This window comes from Echiichthys vipera, assembly GCF_963691815.1.
Source record: "Echiichthys vipera genome assembly, chromosome: 13".
NCBI classification, from domain to species: domain Eukaryota; kingdom Metazoa; phylum Chordata; class Actinopteri; order Perciformes; family Trachinidae; genus Echiichthys; species Echiichthys vipera.
The window spans coordinates 26,336,103-26,356,328 of NC_139838.1; the positions used below are offsets into that span (position 1 = coordinate 26,336,103).

General features: G+C 42.5%; 2 protein-coding genes across 2 annotated transcripts; both read left to right on the forward strand.

Moving 5' to 3' along the window:
* Positions 1 to 2,190: 2,190 nt before the first annotated feature.
* kifc1 (kinesin family member C1) lies at positions 2,191 to 8,741 on the forward strand. Its single transcript, XM_083925045.1, has 17 exons — positions 2,191 to 2,229; positions 2,935 to 3,027; positions 3,718 to 3,814; positions 4,183 to 4,239; positions 4,496 to 4,576; positions 4,875 to 5,067; positions 5,184 to 5,349; positions 5,532 to 5,699; positions 5,943 to 6,056; positions 6,287 to 6,373; positions 6,483 to 6,680; positions 6,912 to 7,076; positions 7,186 to 7,324; positions 7,445 to 7,584; positions 7,929 to 8,002; positions 8,199 to 8,274; positions 8,585 to 8,741. Exons 2-17 carry the CDS (start codon positions 2,938 to 2,940, stop codon positions 8,627 to 8,629), a joined length of 1,890 nt encoding a protein of 629 aa, XP_083781171.1. The 5' UTR covers positions 2,191 to 2,229; positions 2,935 to 2,937; the 3' UTR covers positions 8,630 to 8,741.
* A 2,339-nt stretch (positions 8,742 to 11,080) lies between these two features.
* On the forward strand, positions 11,081 to 18,408 carry zbtb22b (zinc finger and BTB domain containing 22b). The gene is made up of 5 exons (XM_083925947.1): positions 11,081 to 11,202; positions 13,339 to 13,566; positions 14,444 to 15,187; positions 15,603 to 15,881; positions 16,152 to 18,408. Exons 1-5 carry the CDS (start codon positions 11,128 to 11,130, stop codon positions 17,256 to 17,258), a joined length of 2,433 nt encoding a protein of 810 aa, XP_083782073.1. The 5' UTR covers positions 11,081 to 11,127; the 3' UTR covers positions 17,259 to 18,408.
* The last annotated feature ends 1,818 nt before the right edge of the window (positions 18,409 to 20,226 follow it).

Here is a 20,226-nt window from a genome sequence, read left to right on the forward strand (position 1 = left end):
TAAAACAGTTTATGATGAAAAAAAAAGAATTGTCTCATTTATTAAAATCAAATCTAGACTGTGCTAAACTGAAAATAATGTATGATCATGCAATGTGTTGTGTCCAACCTGAGGCCAAAGTTGTGTGTGTGTGTGTGTGTGTGTGTTTGTTGAGTTAAAATTGCAAACGCCCTGTTTAACTGACATGCCAGGTGAGACACATTTACAGATTATTGCTTTTTTTCTGAGCAGGTTACAGCCGTGTGGTCTGGTAAATGTAAAAATCAGTGAGTCAGTGGAATATCTTTGTTTCATTTCATTTTCATTTTTTATTAGCCCTTTATTTAACCAGGAATATTCCCATTGAGATTTAAAATCTCTTTTCCAAGGGAGTCCTGGCCAAGACAGCAGCATAAACACACAAGTTTCACATTTAAAACCAAAACAACACACAACTAAACATGATAAAAACAAGAAGATAAAACAACATTTAAAATAAAGAAGCAGATCAGTGCTCAGAGACAGTGCATGTGCAAATTGTATTCAAAAGTCCTTAATCCTGCTTTTGAAATGCTCCGTGCTGATGAGGGATCCCAGTTTGAAATGATCCTGTAGTTTATTCCAAGATAAGGGTGCTGAATATTTAACAGCACTTTCACCAAACACAGTTTTGGCTGGAGAAACATTGAACATAATCAGGCTGCTGGAGCGGATGCTGCAGGTTCTGGTGTCTCTAGGAGCAAGTAGAGAACACAGACAGGATGGGAGTTGATGTAAAATAGCCTCATTAAAGAAACACCAATGCTCCATTCTACGGGTGTGTGATGAAGACAGTCCAACTTTCTCATACAGAGTACAATGGTGTGTTCAGAAACCAGAATCAGAGATGAATCGTAGTATGGTACATGGTAGTACAACTGTTTGGGAAGCTGTTAATGTGTTCAAGGGATCGACATGAGAAGGGAAGAGTGTCAGACAGCTCCCACAACTACAGTTAGTGTCAGACCACAGACTGCATGGTTTGGACTAATACAATAGTGCTGTAAGAGAGAAAGATATATATATATATTTGAATAGTCTAGGAAAACATAGCGAACCACCAGGTAAGTCAGGGAAGAGGTGATGCAGTACACGTGTCTCCGTTTAGCAGCAAACATTGTGATTTTGTGTCAGAAAACAACATTTTAGCTGGTTTGTGTGGTTGTGTTTTATCAGTACTGTAGATCATCTGCTGTGATTACACTCAAACATCTGAACATCATCAACCAGCCGAGCAACTAAAACAAGTTAGTGTGCAAAAAGGTGCAACCATGTCAGCTTGTATCATTGCAGGACAGCCTATAATTACTATACAATTATAAAAACTCACTTGTTTGTGGTTGATGTGGTTAAATACTACAGTACTACAGTAACTATTACATTGCATCAATTATTTATGCAGATATTTATTTGAAAGACGGTGAAGGTAAGAGATAAGCTCATCGTTTATTAGTCCCGCAGTGGAGAAATGTGCAGTGTTACAGCAGCAAAACAGGATATGCAAATGACAAAAGCATCAACAGATGCAAAAATGTCCCTGGATTTTGTCTCAGAAATCTGGTCACCTTATGTCAACAGTGTGTGTGTGTGTGTGTGTGCGTGTAGAGCAGATTATTCTTTATCCCGAGGGAAATTCTTTATCCCGAGGGAAATTATTGTGCAACAGTTTCAGTACAAAGATGGGAAAGGATCAGAGTAACAATAAGCATAAAAACATAAAACAAACATAGAATAAACGAAACAATAACTAAATGTGACAGAGTGCAACAGACATTGTGGTTAAACGTAGGTTAATACAATATACAACAATACGCACCGTGCAGTTTAGCATCATGTTGAAATAAAATAAGTACAAACTAAATAAGTAATAAGGAGTGATAAGTGAGAACAGTGTTATTATTGGATTTGTTTTAATGAATAACTAGTGGTTCAAAATTCATCAGTGACGTAGCTACAATGAAGTTTGTTTGATTAGTCTTTAAATTTTAGACCAGAGTAGTCTGTAGTGTACGAACAGCGTATCCCGCCCGAGCGGGACACTCCGTACAACAAACCAGGCGCACAGGAAAAAGGAGGCGGGGCCTACACTGGCTCAACCAATCAGGGCAGCGTGTTCGAAGCGCCCACCAAAACAATTCGATTTGAAACTCATAACGGCTGGAGACGGTGGATTTGTACTCGTCGTGTGGACAAAGCTGGACTTTAGTTAAGGTAAATGTCTTAAAAACTTAAAGATAATTATATATTTTACCTCTTTTTAGAAAGGGCTGTGCATTACTGTACCTAGAAACGGTAGAAAAACGATTGTTCCTGTAATCAAACGTAACGTTAACCTCTAGCTAATTACTTTTTATGCTAAAGCTAATGGCAACAGCTAACGTTAACGTTGGTGATGCTATGATGGACGTTGGTTAGTTGGTTTTACGGTTTCTTAATTTATTTATTTTAAAACCGCACGTTTTTTTGGTTTGAGACACACTTTGTACATGTATACATCATAATCATGAATTCTACATGTAAACATAAAACAAAGACAGCTCCCAAAAGACACTGACTCAAACGGACATTTGAATACAGACGAATTAAACCTATAAACAAATAAGGAAGTACCTACAAAAACACAGAAAAATGTTAATTAAACATGAGAATGAGGGGTGTTTCTGCCTACTCCCTAATAAACATATTTTCAGCAGTCCATCCTCTGCATAAATCCTGCTCCACTTAATCTTTCCCTGTGCAAAGTTTGTTAAATACTAACACTGGGGGCAAATCTGGTTCCTGTTCCTGCTTTGTGGCTGTGACACACGGTCCATTAAACAGGCACCTGTCTTTTCAAGTGTGACAGAAGTGATGCTTGATTTTTCCTTTCTATGATAGTCTGTTTTGATCATAATGTAACTTTTTAACCCTCAACAGATCATGTCCCGCCTGCCAGTCATTTCAAACAAGAGGGTCCTGACCAGCAGCAGCAGCAGCTCAGAGAATGGGTCCGACCATGCACCTGCTCAGGTTTGTGCTGAAATCATGTAGCCTGCATCTTTTATTTCATTGACTCTGCCAGTTATTCTCTGTCTGCACTGCTGCTGCACATCATGCTGCTCTGCATGTAGCACTGTAGAGAAACCTCAGAGCTCACCAATCCCAGCACCCAGATGTTGGCCTAACACTTTTTCCACATAAGAGCTTAACAGTGAAATAGAAGAAGCAGAAGAACTAATTAATCCTGAAAGGGGAAATTGCATTTTTTCACTCTGTTATTTTATTATTCACGTTACACACACACACAGGCCTGAAATACACATGCACAAACAGAACCTATATACATGCAATTAATGGAGAGATGTCAGAGCGAGGGGGCTGCCAATGGATCGGAGCCCAGAGCAGTTGGGGGTTCAGTGCCTTGCTCAACAGCACCTCGAAAGTGCCCATGAGATGAACTGGCACCTCTCAGGAGGGGGTCTTCTCTTGACCATGAAGCCGATTGTAATGTTGTACCATGGCTGTTGCATAGCTCTGTATCTGATTGCATTCTGCTGTTAAGCGTGAATAGTTACATCTATAATAGGAGACACTATTGAGCCCATATTGTAAACATTTCTGTCAGAAAATAGATATTCATGATAAATGTCCAACCAAATTTTGATTGTTATTGCCCAAAAAATTTTTGCTTAATGCTGGTGGGGTTATTTGTGTTTGCAGAAGAAGATTCGAAAGGACCCGGAGCCCGTCAAACCCCGTGCAGCAGCCACAGTCATTGGTGGGAGGAGGCCTCTTGCAGCAGCCAGGGTGGCTATTTGTAAGTTTCTGTACATTGTTTCATACTAGTTGTCAAATTCTGTGAAACTGACACCACAATGCTGCAGCGAATAAATACATCATTCTGGCCTTTTGCTTTTTTTTCTGGAGGTGTCATAGATTATTGTCTTGCAATTTATCGCTGTATCGTGATTTCATAGTTATCTCAGGGGTTATATATCATGATCGCATCATGAGTTACTCTGTGATTTTCACCCCTAACCAAGACTGCGTGAAATAATTTGAGGCAAGGTTTTAGGGATTTATGTCTTCAAAGTGTAATCAAACAAATTTGAGGCTCTTTTGTTTCAAGCGTGTGTGTTTTACACATACAAAACATATACTTCTCTGTCTGACTTTGTTCCCCAGCAGCGAGGCCAGTCAGAGGTGTGGGAGCTTCCACTGTGGCTGATGCTCCTTCCAGAGGTAAGATGAGCTGCCTGCTCGGTGATGGAAGAAAGTGCATAAGCTGAGAAATGTTCTTTTATGTCAGGATTGCAGTGTTAATGTCAGTGTTTACAAAACCTTACTGTTTTAGTTTATTATGTAGGGTATAATATTTCAGTATAGACAATATTTCACAAGTCGTATAGTTTACCAACTGGTAGCAAGAAAATGCAGTGCTTTGCATTACATGAAGGATTTCTTAAGCATTGTTTTAACTGTGTTCTTGTTCTGTCAGGAGTCCTGAAACAATCTGTCGCTTCAACTGCAGCAAAGGGCAACATGAAACAAAATGTTGCACCCACTGTCACAAAAACAGGTGAGAAATCCATCCCACTTGATATTTCTCTTGTATCTTAGTGAATTATGTCAAATTGAGTGAATCGTGTTTGGTGCTGCGTTATTGGCTGTGTTTATTTAAGATAAGGGGGAAAGGTTTAGTCATCCCTTTTTTGAATTAATATCTTAGATAGAGTTAGATGTTGTCTAAGTGCATGATGAAATGCACCTGTGACATGTAGAAAATGTCTTATGGTAAAAAAGTGTATTTATGAAAGGCTTCTGTATTGACCTGGAAGAAGAACTGTAACACCTCATGGTGATGCTGTTGTGTGCAGGTGGGGGCACCAAGCGTCAAGCGTGGGACCTGAAGGGCAAGGTCAGCGACATGGAGGGCAAGGTGCGAAACTACCAGACCAAGTACAAATCTGTCAACGAGGAAAATGAGATGTTGAGAAGCACGGTGAACGACAGCCAAACAAAAGTGATTGAAATGGAGAAAAATCTTCAGAGGCAAAAGAGCCAGATCAGGTATAAGGACCATTGCATCTGGATAAAATCAATTAATTAAATGCTTTACTGTTGTCTTATTGCTGTCTTACTTTGTCTGGACAGTGTTAAATGTCCCTTCTTTTCTGTGATTGCAGTGGGTATGAGGAGGAGCTAAGGGCATTGTCTGGAGTCCGTGATGAGTTGGTTCAAGTGTCAAGTGCTAAGAGCACTCTTGAAAAGGAGCTCTCTAACTTAGAGGGCAAATATAAAGTCATGGAGACTCTTCGAGACACCCAAGACACAGAGCTGCAAACCCTCAAGGTAAAAAATCTGCTGCCAGAACAGCAGCCTCTACTGGTTACTTTGGCTTTGTGGTATCGTTACACAAGTACAGGACAACTCATTGTTCTAACCCAGAAAACCCCTGTTACAGATTACACATTGGTCAGATTTATGAAAAGACACGATTTAATTGTATGCTGTTTGTTCTTTCTCCTGTCCAGATGAAGCTTTCAGTACAGGAGTCAACTCTGGCCCGCCTTCAGGTGACCCTCAGAGACACAGAGGAAGAGGTCCGCTCTCTCAAAGACACAGTTCTCCAGCAGAAAAACGACCTTTATGCCGGGGAGATGGAGCGCAGGCGGCTCCACAACACCATCCAGGAGCTCAAGGCAAGTTACAATGTGGTGTAACAGCTCAACACAGCCCGTGACGGCACCCTCAAAGACCCTTTTAGCTCATCCGTGTGATGGGGAACCTTGCCTATAGTTTTATTCTAACTCTACTGAGGAAAAAACTGGAAACATTTGATTCTTTTCTTATTTTAATTAAAGTATCATTGTACTTTGTTGTGTTGTTTGCAAATATTACTCTTGTCTCTGACTAATGGGACTAATTTCACCTTTTTCATTCAGGGCAATATCAGGGTATTTTGCAGAGTGCGCCCACTGGAGGAGGGGGGTCTCAGCAAGCACATTCAGCTCCCGACAAGTGACATCAAGATGATAACGCTGGCCAAAACAGAGGAGGTGAGAACCCTGACAGCATACAAGATCTATAGATGAGTAAATTAATGTGTTTTCGTGATGCATTCCCTGTCTTACCATCCAATTCAATTGTTGAAAAGAAAAATGGCAAAATCTGAAGGAGTTGGATGTCACGGTCGCCAGTGTCAAAGCGATGAGCAGTGCTGCATCAAACTCACCTTTTAAACCATGTTTTGCTTCTTGAACTAAACAACTTATTCTTATTCTCTTAGTCTCACACAGGCAAGACTTCCGACACTCAGAAGAATTACAACTTCAGTTTTGATCGGGTGTTTGGTCCCCAGGTTTCACAACAGGAGGTAAAAAAAACCCACATATTGCAACTTACAATATATGAAAAGGTCTTTAGGTTGCCGACTGTTTTTAAAATGCAAAACGTGAATATTTTTATGGCTGTTAATTTTTCAGGTCTTTGAAGAGATCTCACTGCTGGTGCAGTCAGCATTGGATGGCTACAACGTCTGCTGCTTCGCCTATGGTCAGACAGGGAGCGGGAAGACCTACACCATGGAGGGAGACGAGTTCGACGAGACCAGAGGTGTCATTCCCAGAGCTGTGAAGCAAATCTTCAGAGCATCGGAGAAACTGGCAGCACAAGGCTGGGAGGTCAGTGTGTGGTGTAATCTGTGTAAGCCCATACAGGGAAGAAGGTTGTAAAAGTTTTTTAAAGCATTTTAAATCTGCAATAACAGATTTGATCTTAAACAACATGGACATATCATCACCTTTTTAAGTTGATACGCCAAACTTCAGGAAATAGTTTGTTAGTGATTTACAGATTCAGTCGTTACAGAACCACATTATTATCATTTCATAACCATTTCTGTTTTGTCTCAGTTTACCTTCACAGCCAGCTTTGTTGAAATTTATAATGAGACCCTGAGAGACCTCCTCTACACCGGCAAGGCCAACAAGAGGCCCGAGCATGACATCCGAAAGTCAACAAGCGGTGAGGTGACAATCACCAACCTTACCTACGAAAAGGTCAACAACGAGGATCAGGTACGGAACACAAGTGCAAGTCAGAAAATGTAAACATTGTAGTCTAATACATTTTGAACATTTGTAACTTCATAGTAAATAATCCATATGATTCCCCTCCGCCAACCAGGTTCTCGGCCTTATTATGTTGGCCAATCAGAATCGCTCCACAGCCCAGACGGCCCAGAATGACCGCTCTTCTCGATCCCACTCGGTCTTCCAACTGGACATCGAGGGCGTGAACGTTGGAAGGGATGTCAAATGCAAGTGTGAGTATAATCCCACTCATTATGCCTGTATTAGAAACGTGTGTATGTGCTCTTTTTATAATCTGGTTTAACTGTATGTTTATTTTTGTTAAAACTGCATTTTTGTGCGTGTGTGTTCAGCCACTCTGTGCCTGGTGGACTTGGCTGGCAGCGAGCGAATGCTCAAAAGTCAATCTCAGGGCGAGCGTTTCAAAGAAATGACAGCCATCAACGGCTCCCTGTCCAACCTGGGCATCGTCATCACCGCGCTGGCCAACAAGGTGTGTAAGCAGGAGCCTGGCCGAAAAACGACAACAATGCAATGAGTTCAGAGAGCCTGACGCTTCTGAGCCTGTGAAGATTTAAGCTGCGTTCACACTACTAGCATCAGAAACAAGCTGCAAGTCAATTTTAATGGAAGCCAGTGACGTGAAGCTAACAGATTCCCGACTCCTGTCGCTGCATGACACACGACAAACCACAGTTGAGCTGTCCTCAGCTTTCAACCGCGACTCTGCCATTTCACACTTTTGTCGCTCATAGTGTGAACGCATTAGACATATGGTTATTTATTGATATTTACACCATGCAAAAGACTCAAATTCTGATTTTGTGTCTGTTCCAGGAGAGCTACGTTCCCTACAGGAACTCCAAACTCACCTACCTCCTCCAGGGCTGCCTGGGAGGAAACAGCAAAACGTGAGTTCTTCATCAACAGCTTCATGACGTCAGTGTCTACAGATGCTGCGCAACGTCGTGTCACTTGAGCTCAGTCATCTGTCCACATTAAAGGCCCAGACCAACTTTACATTTTAAATTCTTACTGAGGGTGACACTGAGTTATTTTATTCTAATAAGTCATTTTTTTGTCGTATTTCTGTTTTTCTCGTCCCAGCCTGATGTTTGTGAACATCGCCCCAGAGCCAGACAGCTTTGGGGAGACCCTGAACTCTCTGAGGTTTGCCAGCAAGGTCAGTGACATCGTTTGTTTCTTAATATGAATGCTGGTATAAGAGGACGTGAGTGCAATGATCACATAAAGTTGCGTTTGAATTATTAGCCGGGAAAGTACAAGAGAAAGCTCTTAGAGGTAAAAACAGTAGCTCCAGGAAGACTTTGACAAATGACCCATCTCCTTGACTCATAACTTTGTTTTCCGCCTTTTTTAAAGAAACGTAGTTTTAGTTTTATCAAAATGACTCCTGGAATGTTTTTCACACTCTGATTATCTTAACGTTAACAGTTTGTGTAATTTGAAATTTGTGTTCTCTCTCTTTACAGGTGAACGACTGTGTCATTGGCACCGCGAGTGCCAATAAAAAATAGATGTTGCTCAACGAGGGTTGGGCCACGATTCATGATAATGAATCATCGTTCAAGGGAACTAGTGCTGAGCGATATGGACATCTAATATCCTCATGTTTCATTTCAGATCTCAATACTGATATCTCAATATCACATTTTCGGATATTTTCATTAAAGTTTTTTTGTTGACTCCTGTGTGATTTAAATACTTAGGCAGCTCAAAAGTACTCCGTTATTTATAATTCTATGAAGAATTTTAGTGCAAAATAAAATAAAATCGCCCTTTTTTGAGAAATTAGTTAAAATGTGCTTGTTATCAATTTAGATGGTGTTATTGTAAGTCATATCTCAATGATATGATTTCATCACAAAAATACGTGATGAGATCACTTCTGACTGTAAAGCTGTGGGGAAAATCTCATTTGAAACCTCCTCAGTTTGCTCTAAAAATTCTAAGTAAAAAGAGAAATAACTCAGGACTTTTCACCTGTCAGATATTAAATTCACACAGGAGCATACAAAAATACACATTTATGAAATTATCATTAATTACCAAAAACATGCTATATGGTTATTAAGATATGAACTTGACCTTATATGGATCAGAGCTTTTGGCCACATTGTCCGACCCTGTGCTCGACTGTTGTTCTTAAGATTTGTAGAAATCTTCTATATATTTTACTATTTTCTGCAGGTTCCCTCACTGAGAATAATAAAAGGTCTCATCTCTGTGGTCACACCATTAAATGTTCAGTGTAGTTGTTTCCCAGTGACTTTTGACTCCTGGTACAGCGATGCCAGTCGGTAAGAACCAAAAACTAAAAACCTTTCTGCTTGATTGATTATTGATCCGTAAACTTTTAAAGGCCTTTAAACGTTTTTATGCTTCTGTGGAAATCAAATGGATGTGAACATACGCATGCTACGAGTCAGCTTCATATCTCTTTATGGGACTTGGCTGATGTGGAAATTCTTTCTCTTAGACATTTACCTTCATTACACATCATTTTTATTAAGTGTGTATATATTTATGGTGTGTTTTCTATAACTTGCACAATAAATGCAAACAAAATGATGCTGTCATTTTTGTTGTTCTTAACCTTTCATCAGTAAATGGGCTGCTTATGATTTCACATACGGTTCCTGCAGAGCCTTAAAAAGTCTCAAAAACCATTGAATTTATTAATCTAAGGCCTTAATTGTTATTGGCTGAACTTCTCCCCCTCTCTCTAAGGGAGACTCCAGCCCCCCTCCTGAGAAAACCCATTTCGGCTGCTTGTACCCGCAACCTGGTTCTTTGTGTTAAAGTGTTAAAGGACGGAAGCTCGTTGCTTAACCAGCATGGCAGGCTCACTATTCAATGTCTGGTTCAGTCTCAGGTTGTGCACATGAGAAGATGAAGCACTTTGCTCATCAGCATCATAATCATTTAATATTCTTTACAGTATTTAATGTGTTTTTAGTGTTTAAAGATGACATGAAAGCAAATTAAGGGAATTAAATGATGCATATTTTCTATTATTCACTCTCAAAATCAGAAACATTCTCTAAATCGCAGAGTAAACTCAAATCAAGGGACAGCATCTTTCAGTCATTATGCAACAAACAGCTGGAATAAACTTCCTGAAGATGTGAGACTTTCACCCACTCTGACCACTTTTACAACTAGACTGAACACTTTAATGTTCACCTCAGCTTTCTGCTAAATCTTTGCACTTTTAACGTCCGCACTGTTTTTATTATTCTCTATGTTTTTATTCTCTTTGTCTTTCTGTAATGCATTTGAATTCACGACACGTTGAGCTGTGAAGCACTTTGAGTCAAAGTGCGATACAAATAAAGTTGCCTTGCCTAAATTAAATCGTATTTAGGTTTGATGCTCTTAACTTCGTGCTGCTTAACATGTTCACAACTTAATTTTGACACATTTCAGGATTCACTATTTAACCCCCGAACACACACACACACACACACACACACACACACGTGTTTTCAGTTATTCTGGCTGATTGATGATGGATTATGGTTTAATAGTTTGCCATTTTATTATTTTTTATCCAAATGAAACCTGACCTTTATACTTTCAGGGCTGAAATTGTGCAGAAGTCATGTTATTAGTATTTCCATAGTAACTGCATAATTATCATTACTTAGAGATACTAAGTGATTATTTGGAGAAAGTTTCAGGATACTTGTATTTATATTATTATTTTGATCACATTGGCAGGAATGAGCTTCCATACATGGAGATGAATATAAAAAAACACATGTATTAAATAACTGCTCACTGTTTCTTAATGAGTCTCCAGTGTTGTACAAACACTGGTATTAATATAATAAACACTGACGCGGCGTTTAAACGTGTTTGTCCCGTTGTTTGTTTTATTTATTTTGTGTCGGCCGAAGTCTGGCTCGTCTGTCTGGCTCCGCTTAAAGGCGACGCGTCTCTGTCTGCCGCTGCAGAGGAGATCAACGGGAACAACATTGGATGAAAATGGTCCCCAAACTTCAGGGCCTGGATGAACCGGCAGGACCCGCCGCCGTGCGCTCGGACAGACACCGTACTCCCGAAGGCTGCGGTGTCAACTAAGAGGGTGAGTGTCGCCCCTGCAGCGGCTCGTGTGTGTTTGTATTTCTTTATTCTGTAGCTAGCCGTCTGCAGCTAGCTCCCAGGCTAACGTCACATCTGTAACAGCATGAAGGTTCCTGCAACAGTTCCTGTGTCTGGAAGCAGAGAGAGCACCAACACGGTCACATCAGCGCCGGCTTCCACGCTCATGGCACAGACACTTTGCTTTCGTGCATTATCGACTGAAAGTGTGTTTTTTTTATGATACAGCTGTTGATTTTTTTCATGCACTTAAAAAAAATAACACAGCAACAAAGTGTGTGTGTGGAGGGGGGAGGGGGGGGGGGGGCATGCATGTGATGTGGGCATGCTCTGATCATCACTTAATTCAATTATGTTTATTTTTGTTTTGTTTTATGTAAAGTACAAAATGACACTGTTGAGCTGACTGACATTTGTCAAAGTGCAATCAGTTCAAATCTGCCATGATGAGTGCCCATGCTGATGTAACACACGGTGCATGGCGTACAATGCGTATTAAATGCATATAATGAAGCTACAAAATAGACCTAACGTGCAGCCTGTGCTTGCAGCAGACTGACTGCACAAAGACACACTGTGACTGAGATCCAAAAGAGAGACTTCAATCAGACACTTGAGGTCTTGTGCCTGGAGTGCGACTCATTGCAGTGGATTCTGGGTAAATTAATAGTATTTCATAGGTGACAATATGGCCAATCAAGTCAACTGTTTCCTTAATTGGCCACTTGATAGTCACACATGCAAATCACAGACATTACTTGATACATTGTCAGATCTCGTTTAGAGTATTTTGGGATTTTTTTTAAGAATACCTTGATTTCATCAAATTTATTGTGTGAATTGACTTGTAAAATTCTTTTATATCACCTTTTTTTTTATTCCCCGCGCTCTTTTATAGTTTTGAATTGTCTTAAATTACCTAATGTCCAGGATTTATGCTCTTAACTTCATACTGCCTAAGATGTTGACTACTGGGATTTTATAAGGTCACAAAACTTATGAAAGCTGGGTCATGACCAAAAGAACGAGGTTGCGGGTACAACGGCCGAAATGGAGGGGGGCTGGATTCTCCCTTAGAGAGAGCGTGAGAAGTTCAGCATCCGTGAGGAACTCGGAGTAGAGCCATTGTGTTGAAAGGAGCCAGTTGAGGTGGTTCAGGATCATCTGGTAAGGATGAACCCTGGGCGCCTCCCTAGGGAGGTGTTCCAGGCACGTCCAGCTGGGAGGAGGCCTCGGGGAAGACCCAGGACCAGGTGGAGAGATTATATCTCCACACTGGCCTGGGAATGCCTCAGAATCCCCCAGTTAGAGCTGGTTAATGTGGCCCCGGGAAAGGGAAGTTTGGGGTCCCCTGCTAAAGCTGCTGCCCCCGAGACCCGACCCCGGATAAGAGGCTGAAGATGAGATGAGATAAAGACTTAATAGAGCTCAGCGGTGTGTTTCAGTGAAGGCAAAATGCCTTTCACATTCTGCATCAGGATTTTGATTATTAAATGTCTCAACCATCAGAGGTCGACTTAAGGCGAGCTGCGAGATTGTGACACTTTGGTCTATGCTCCCGTAAAAGCCTCAGGTCCGTCTGATATCAACCTTTTTTGCAATAAAAGCATGTTTTATTTGTGGTGTCACAGAGAAGCACCTCACTACCCACAGGTCTAGTAGTTGGTTGACTTTGTTCCAGGCTTCATTTAAACTCTTTATATAAGAATTTTCTGAATCACAATAAAGAAAACTAATGGGGGAACTCACTTCTGGAACTGGAGCCGTTTGAAAAGTGGTCGGTCACTGTTGAGCTCTATTTGTGTCTACTCAACAGGTGCAACGAGCTAGATGTCAATCAATCCCAGTCTTCCTGGGAGGAGGTCTAATCAGACATTAACTGAAAACACCTGCGTGCTTGTTCAAAGGCTTTAATTATGCTGCTGTACCCTGTGTTTTCAAACTTTAATATAATAAATGAAACTTCAGTTTCATATATTAATTAGTTGAGAATGGCAGTCAAGTGACATTTAAACATATGATTTTTCCATTCCCTAAACAGATACGTTGAAACCAGGAACATCTAAAAATGTAATTTAACTGCGAACAAATGAGCCATGAAAGTGTTTCTACCACCCAGATGCAGTCCCTGCCCATGGAAGTGGGAAGCAGCAGCTCAGCTCCTGGCGACACATCTGGTCCGGATGTGCAGGTGTGCTTCCCCAGCGCTCAGACCTCGGTGCTGGACAGCCTGAACCGGCAGAGAGAAGACGGCAGGCTCTGTGACCTGTCCATCCACGTCCAGGGACAAGTGTTCAAAGCCCACCGCTGCGTCCTGGCCGCCTCCTCGCCCTACTTCCATGACCAGGTGTGTGGACTGTTGTTCTTCTGTAATTTTCCAGTCAGTATGTATGAACAAATAAATGTCATCCATTTCTGATCTGAACCGTAGAGAAAATGGGCCTCAAACTCAGATTCAGAGTTTCTGTTCATGTTCATTCAACTTATATTTGACCAGACTGAGCATAGAAGATACTGGGACACAATTATGGGTCTGGCGCTGGGTTCAAAGGGAGGTAGTTGGCTTGATTAGTCTTTAAATACAACACACTTCAGTCGACAATCGCCATTATAAGGACAATAAGATCTTAGTTGTCCGTCTCGTCAACAGAGGACTTCACATCCTGAAATGTATGGTCATCAGTGCTTTATTGTGTGTTTTGGACGTGCCAGAGAGAAAATCTGTTGGAAAATGGATTTAAAACTCCCAAACGACTGAGCATGGTAGGATATTCATGTGGGGTCATTCAGATTAATCAGATATAAGCACAAATTTAGAAGTGAGAATAAAGACCTGCAGTGAATCGGATTCAGAACTGGAAACGCAGACTTGTAATCAGAATCGACATCAGCGCTGGTATCAGTAAAATCTTATCAATTCCTACACAGACACCTGAATTATGTGTCTGTAGTTCCAGTTTTTTATGCTTTATTAATTCTGTTCCAAGTGTTAGTCATCTGCCAAATACCAGTGTGACTGAGACATGGTGGGAGGCTGTATCTGACCTCGGTTACCTGTCTGAGGGGCTGGCAGACATTTGCCGGCTGTTGAGAGCATAAATGAACAAGGATGTGGGTGGTGAACAGTGTTTTCCACAGTGATAAGTGTTTCTGAGAAATAATAGACAGTGGCATGGAGAGAGTGTGAGAGGCAGGGATTGATAACTTGATGAATTCACCTTCAGGTACTACTGAAGAACATGTCTACAGTGTCCATCCCGGCGGTAATGGACCCGCTGGCGTTTGAGAGCGTGCTGAGCTGCGCTTACACCGGCCAGCTCCGGATGCTGCGCGAGGACATCGTCAACTACCTCACGGTGGGCAGCGTCCTGCAGATGTGGCACATCGTGGACAAATGCACGGAGCTGCTTAAGGAGGGCCGGGCCGCAGCAGGAGGAGGGAGCAGTGGAGGAGGCGGCGTGCAGGATGGAAGCGGTGTCGGAGGAGGTGGAGGGTCAGCTAACCTCGGGTGCAGCAGCAGCAATAGAGGTGCAGGCGGTGCTGATGAAGCTGGTAGCAATGGGGGTGTCGGCGGTGGTCAAGCCCAGGTCGTGGGGTCCAACGAGCCCGAGCGTGCCTCCCAGCCTCCCAGCCGCCCGTCAGTGAGTGAGAGCCAGTCTCCCAGCAGCACCAACTACTTCAGCCCCAGGGACGGCAGCGGCTTTGGAGGAATCGGTGCAGCCGCAGCTGGGGCTTCAGTGGACGGTGGCGGGGCAAGCAGCACCCCCAGCTACTGCACCCCGTCGGGAGGAGAGGAAGCCTTCCTTATCGAGGAAGAGGAGGAGGAAGTAGAGGAAGAAGAGGAGGAGGTGTTATTCCACCAAAGGAAGAGAGGAAGAGGAGGAGGCAGTGGGAGGAGGAAGAAAATGAGCTCAGTGTCAGAGCAGGAAGTCGGGGTCAGCGACAGCTTTGGCGTGTCGTCCTATCAGGTGAGGGTCTGTCAGTGTGAGCAGACGACAATAATGCATCTTTAAAACCATCTGCAAACCTTTTTATTTACATGAAGCTGTTTTTAAAATCAACTTTGTTTCTACATTTGTGTCAATCAATAATTCATTTTCTGTCCAACATCATAAAGTGACTTCTAAAGAGGAAAGTTGTTGTAAACTCAGGTCATTTTTTATTTTTGTTTCCAATTGGCAAAATAAAAAAGCTCCAGATTATAAATATAAAAGGAGACTGTATTATTCAGACAGTGGTCATTTAATATTTTGATCTCACAAATGTTACAAAATATGGATAGAAATATGAATGCAAATAATGCACATAATATAATATAAACACAAGGAAGTTTTCACTGACAACAAAGACTGGATGTCCCTCATTAACTGTGTCAATTGAAAGGATGGCGAGGACTCAGCGTTGCCGCTGCAGAAGCGTCCCACCTACAGCCAGCCCAGCATCATGCCGCGTAAACAGTGGGTGGTGGTGAAAACCGAACGCATGGAGGACGACGACCTCATCGTCGTGTCAGGGGAGGAAGGAGGAGAAGACGAGGAGGATGAGGACGAGAGGGAGATGGAGCTGGCCAGAGTGAGAGAGAGAAGCAACTTCAACATCTCCAACGTCAGGAGCCTTTCAGCTGATCTGGGAGGCCGAGCTGAGAACGACATGGACTCCCAGGTGAGCTGAAACCTCCTTTCATGTGATTATAGCATCTTTTCAATTATTCTGATAGCAGAGGTTTTTGTTTATTAAAAAATGAGACAGAGTGATGTGTATTGGTAAACTGAGTTTCATGTAGCGTATGAGACTTGCATTGCACATCATCTGTCCAGCATGCAGAAGTGTGTGTTAATTCACTCGAGAGTATTTCTAAGTCATGAGTTTGAAATTTTGTAGTGATGCATTTTCATCACAGATCTAAACCCCCTTCTCTCTGTCCCTCTCCAGGTGGACTACTGCCAGTCTTCAGAAGACTACCTCAAGTTTGAAGGCAGTTTAATGGACCACACTTTAGCTCAGCACCTTCATGACAGTGCAGCAAGTCAGAGCCAGAGTGCTAACCGTGCTGTTTCAGCGCTGCTGGGCCAGGTTCAGTCTTCAGCCTCAGCCCGGGCCCAGCTCTTCCCTCTGGACATGCAGGGGAACCAGATCATGCTCTACAGTCAGGCCTCCGGACTCTCTCTGGATGCTGCTGCCCCTCCTCTGGGGATGGCAGGTAGTATGCTCGGAGGAGCTTCTTTCAAAGGTCCCAGTCTGGAGCACGGGGCGGTCCACCTGTCGGTGCAGGGCGGTTTGGGAGCTGATGGCATGGACAGTGGGGGAATTGGAGGTGGGAGTGGTGGCAGTAACAGTGCCGGGGGTTCAGGGAAAGTGTTTATGTGCCACTGTGGTAAGACCTTCACCCACAAGAGCATGAGGGACCGCCACATTAACATGCACCTGGACCTGAGGCCCTTCCACTGCCCCGTCTGTGCCAAGAAGTTCAAGATGAAGCATCACCTCACAGAGCACATGAAGACGCACACAGGCCTCAAGCCGTACGACTGCCTCGGCTGCGGCAAGAAGTTCATGTGGCGCGACAGCTTCATGAGGCACCGCTCGCACTGCGAGAGGCGCAGCGGGCTAGGAGAGAGCAACGAAGGCGGGAGCAGCGGCGAGGGAGGGAGAAGAGGAGGAGGTGGAGGAGAGGATGGGCCAGATTTGATGTCCTCCCATCACCTTCTCCTGTCTGCAGGTGAGGGAGGACATGGCGTTATTTTGGGAGGAGGAGGAAGAGGAGCAGTGTCTGTTTCTTCTGCACATCTTTCCGGCACTGTTCTGTCGCCGCAGCACACCGGCGTCTCAGCCACAGAAAGTAGCAGCAGTAACAGCAATGTGAGTAACAGCAGCAATGCTGCTCTGAGCAACAACATGACCGCCGCAGGGGCGCTTCTAGGGGTCGTCTCGCAGGGTCCCGGTCAGGGATCAGGGCTGTTTGCTGGTCTAGGGCTGGGTCGAAGTGTGTGTGATGAAGATGTGTGTGAAGTCAGTGCCAATGATAGTAGCGTGACTTAAAGCAGACGTTTGTTCTGTCCAGCAGGTGCCTGTTTCTGAACAAAACAGCCGTGTTTCTCATTCCTGCTGCTGTTTTTATGATAAAGTAAACTTGGAAAAAGCTCTTCTGAAACACTTTTAACTGCCAACACTTAGCATTTCAAGCAGGAAGTGCGTTCTTTTTCAAGAGTGAGAACAAAGACGAAGCTGCCGTTGGACACACAAGCCGAAGAACCTGTTCATAGAAAAATGGGACTTTGAGATTCCAGTCGACTGTTGTGCCGTGAAGTCCCTGAAACAGACTCGTGGTCGTGCCGATCTCAAATTATCCGTAATTCTTTTGGAAACTTGCCTCCGAAAAGTGGACTCATTAAAAACGGACCCTTTGTCTCAGTGAGTAAGAGTTTATTTTTTTGTGGGAGAATGCTTTGCGTGTCGACAGAGGAACCAAAATGGAAGAGACAGTGCTTCACTAACTGTTTCTTACTGTGGCAACATTATAGTATCAATGGAGTTTTAAAAAAAAAGGCTGTTTTAAATCGGTGTGATTTTCTGCAGTATTGTATTGTAACGTATCACGATCACATGAGTAAAAAACAACACAAATCTGCAAGAGATTTATTATTCCCACTGCAGATTTGTGTGTTTTATTTGTCCTCACAGCAGCAGTGCTCCATCTTCTCCTCAGTGTCCCATGTAACAAACTAACTGTCAGCACTGCCATGTTGTTTGAGTTGATACTGCGGAGCTGCTTGGCTTAAAGCAAGCTGGACTACAGTAAAGGCACAATAACTTCTCCTCATCACAACAGATATTTCCCAGACTGGCCACGTATGGTCCGACCTGCACAGCCGCAGAGCTCGAGCCTCATGTTGTTGAAGTAGCAAAAGCTAAAATCTCTTCTCCATCGTGGTCCAGCCCCACACAAACACACACACTACCTGAAACTCATAAGCTCCCAACTTCCTTTCCTCTGGAGCTTTAAAAGGCAGAGGCGGGTCATCTACTCCGCAGTAGAAATCCCCCCCGATGCTTTCGGTTTTGCTGCTGTTACCTGCTTTCACTTTCTTGTTGTTCACAGAGTTCTCGTGCTTTGAGAAGTATATTATTACTGTAAATATATAGAAATATATGTCGTTTACTCATCAGACCTAACTTGTAATACTGATACGTCCGCTGCCGTCTGGTCTGTTCTGGAAGGAGTAAATCAGTTGTAGAGAAAGTATTTAAAAGTTTTCTGCACTGCCCCATTTCTGTTAACATCTTTGATGATTCAGTGAAGAGCATTAAACTGGCAGATGGTGGTCTTATCTAAGCTATACAGTGTATAGTGTGCTTACTTCCTTTGAATGGTTGGCAAAGTAAAAGTTATGGACCCATAAAATCATTTCTCAGTACCCGTGCACACAAAGAAGTCAAGTGTTTGTTTTATTCTTTTTACATTACAGCACTTGGTTGCGAAGAGTGATACACATTTAATTTTCTTTTCTGTGTGCTATGATTTGTCTTTAGATATTTGTATTTTCCACCGGTGCACAGTAGAGTCATCCAGGTCCGGACCTCCCGAAATGTTCTTTATGGATATTAAAGGTAAGCAGTGTTTGTATTTATCAGCAGGGGTTCTGGATTCACACCGGTTCCTGTTCTGGTCCTGGTGTGAATGTGTGAATAGTCCAGGTGCTTTAGTTTGAAACATGACTTAAAGATTTGTTTGGCTCAAACAAAACCAAAGTTCACAGAGAAGTCCAGTTCAATGAATGAAGATTTGGGGTCGAGAGAAGTTCTGCAATGTTTTGATTTCACCTTTTTAGGTCCACCTGAAGGGAACTTTCCTTGATCTCAGTGGGATGTCACTCGTGACTCGTTTGGTTTAGTGAACTCGCTCAAACGCAGGTGGATTAGTTTAACCTCACAGAAAAGTAACCTCATAGTTTCTCCTCTGTGCACACATTGTTTCTGGGCCCTGCTGTGGTTATTATATTAGATCTGTGCTGTTTTTATACTGGGACCGTACTGAACATGAAGCGATACAACTACTGATAAAACACACCGACACATGCACACAATAGATCTTTATTCTTTACCATTAAAACGCCGTCGTCAGTGGTTCTCATCCTTCCTTCCTTAAAGGACCGCTTTCCTTTTCTTCATTTCAAAAAGTGACCAGTCCAGGTCCAAGTGACATTGTATGGATATTTAATTTCATATTTAATGCATAACAACAGAACAACTGTTAAACTGTATGTGTAACACAAATTGTGAATGAAATACTGCAGTTTGTGTGACTGAGTAGGTTCTTTTCTGTCAATGTTGCATCAGAGATGAGTTTACTTTTTTAATACATTTCATATTATTTTTAACAACCATACGTACTTAATAGGCCTCTTTTTATGCGTGGCCTTTGTTCTATGAGCTCTGGTTGTCTTAACTACATATTTATAATGCAGCGTGCAGGTTTTTTAAGTTGATAATAAAATGATAAGAATCTAAACTTTACAACATAATTTCATTTAGTTTTCTTTACAGAAATGAATGCAATGCTGAAAATAGGCCAAGTGTGTATTATTTTATTTGGTTTAAAGTTGTGACCTCTGTTGCCGGCCTGTGAAGCTTTGGTGACCCCTGTTTGGGGTCTGGAAGTGGAGTAGGTCACGTTTGTACAGGTGCCAACATTGCTGCCACATATGTTCAGGTGCCTTACCAACACGTTGAGTTACTCTTTCAGTAATATTATTATTTCCATTTGTTATCTAATCTAATCTTACAATGTAAACAAAACGTGTAGTCGTCACATGGTTTATATATACACATTGTTGGGTGTGCATAGGGTTCATTAGTTCACCTTAATCATATTCAGCAGTCTAACCATCGTTATCTATTAGTGCACATATGTTAAACTGGAGGTGAACGTACACTCCATCACCCTCAACTGGTGAAACTAAAACCACGTAAATATATTCAAACGTGCATTTATAGAAAGGTACCGACT

Coding starts and splice junctions, on each gene's coding strand:
- kifc1 (XM_083925045.1), top strand. CDS start 2,938: ATGTCCCGCCTGCCAGTCATTTCAAACAAGAGGGTCCTGACCAGCAGC. Junction 3,815..4,182: donor AGCAGCCAGGGTGGCTATTT/GTAAGTTTCTGT, acceptor TTTGTTCCCCAG/CAGCGAGGCCAGTCAGAGGT. Junction 8,275..8,584: donor CTCTGAGGTTTGCCAGCAAG/GTCAGTGACATC, acceptor CTCTCTTTACAG/GTGAACGACTGTGTCATTGG.
- zbtb22b (XM_083925947.1), top strand. CDS start 11,128: ATGAACCGGCAGGACCCGCCGCCGTGCGCTCGGACAGACACCGTACTC. Junction 13,567..14,443: donor CGCCCTACTTCCATGACCAG/GTGTGTGGACTG, acceptor ATTCACCTTCAG/GTACTACTGAAGAACATGTC. Junction 15,188..15,602: donor TTGGCGTGTCGTCCTATCAG/GTGAGGGTCTGT, acceptor GTCAATTGAAAG/GATGGCGAGGACTCAGCGTT.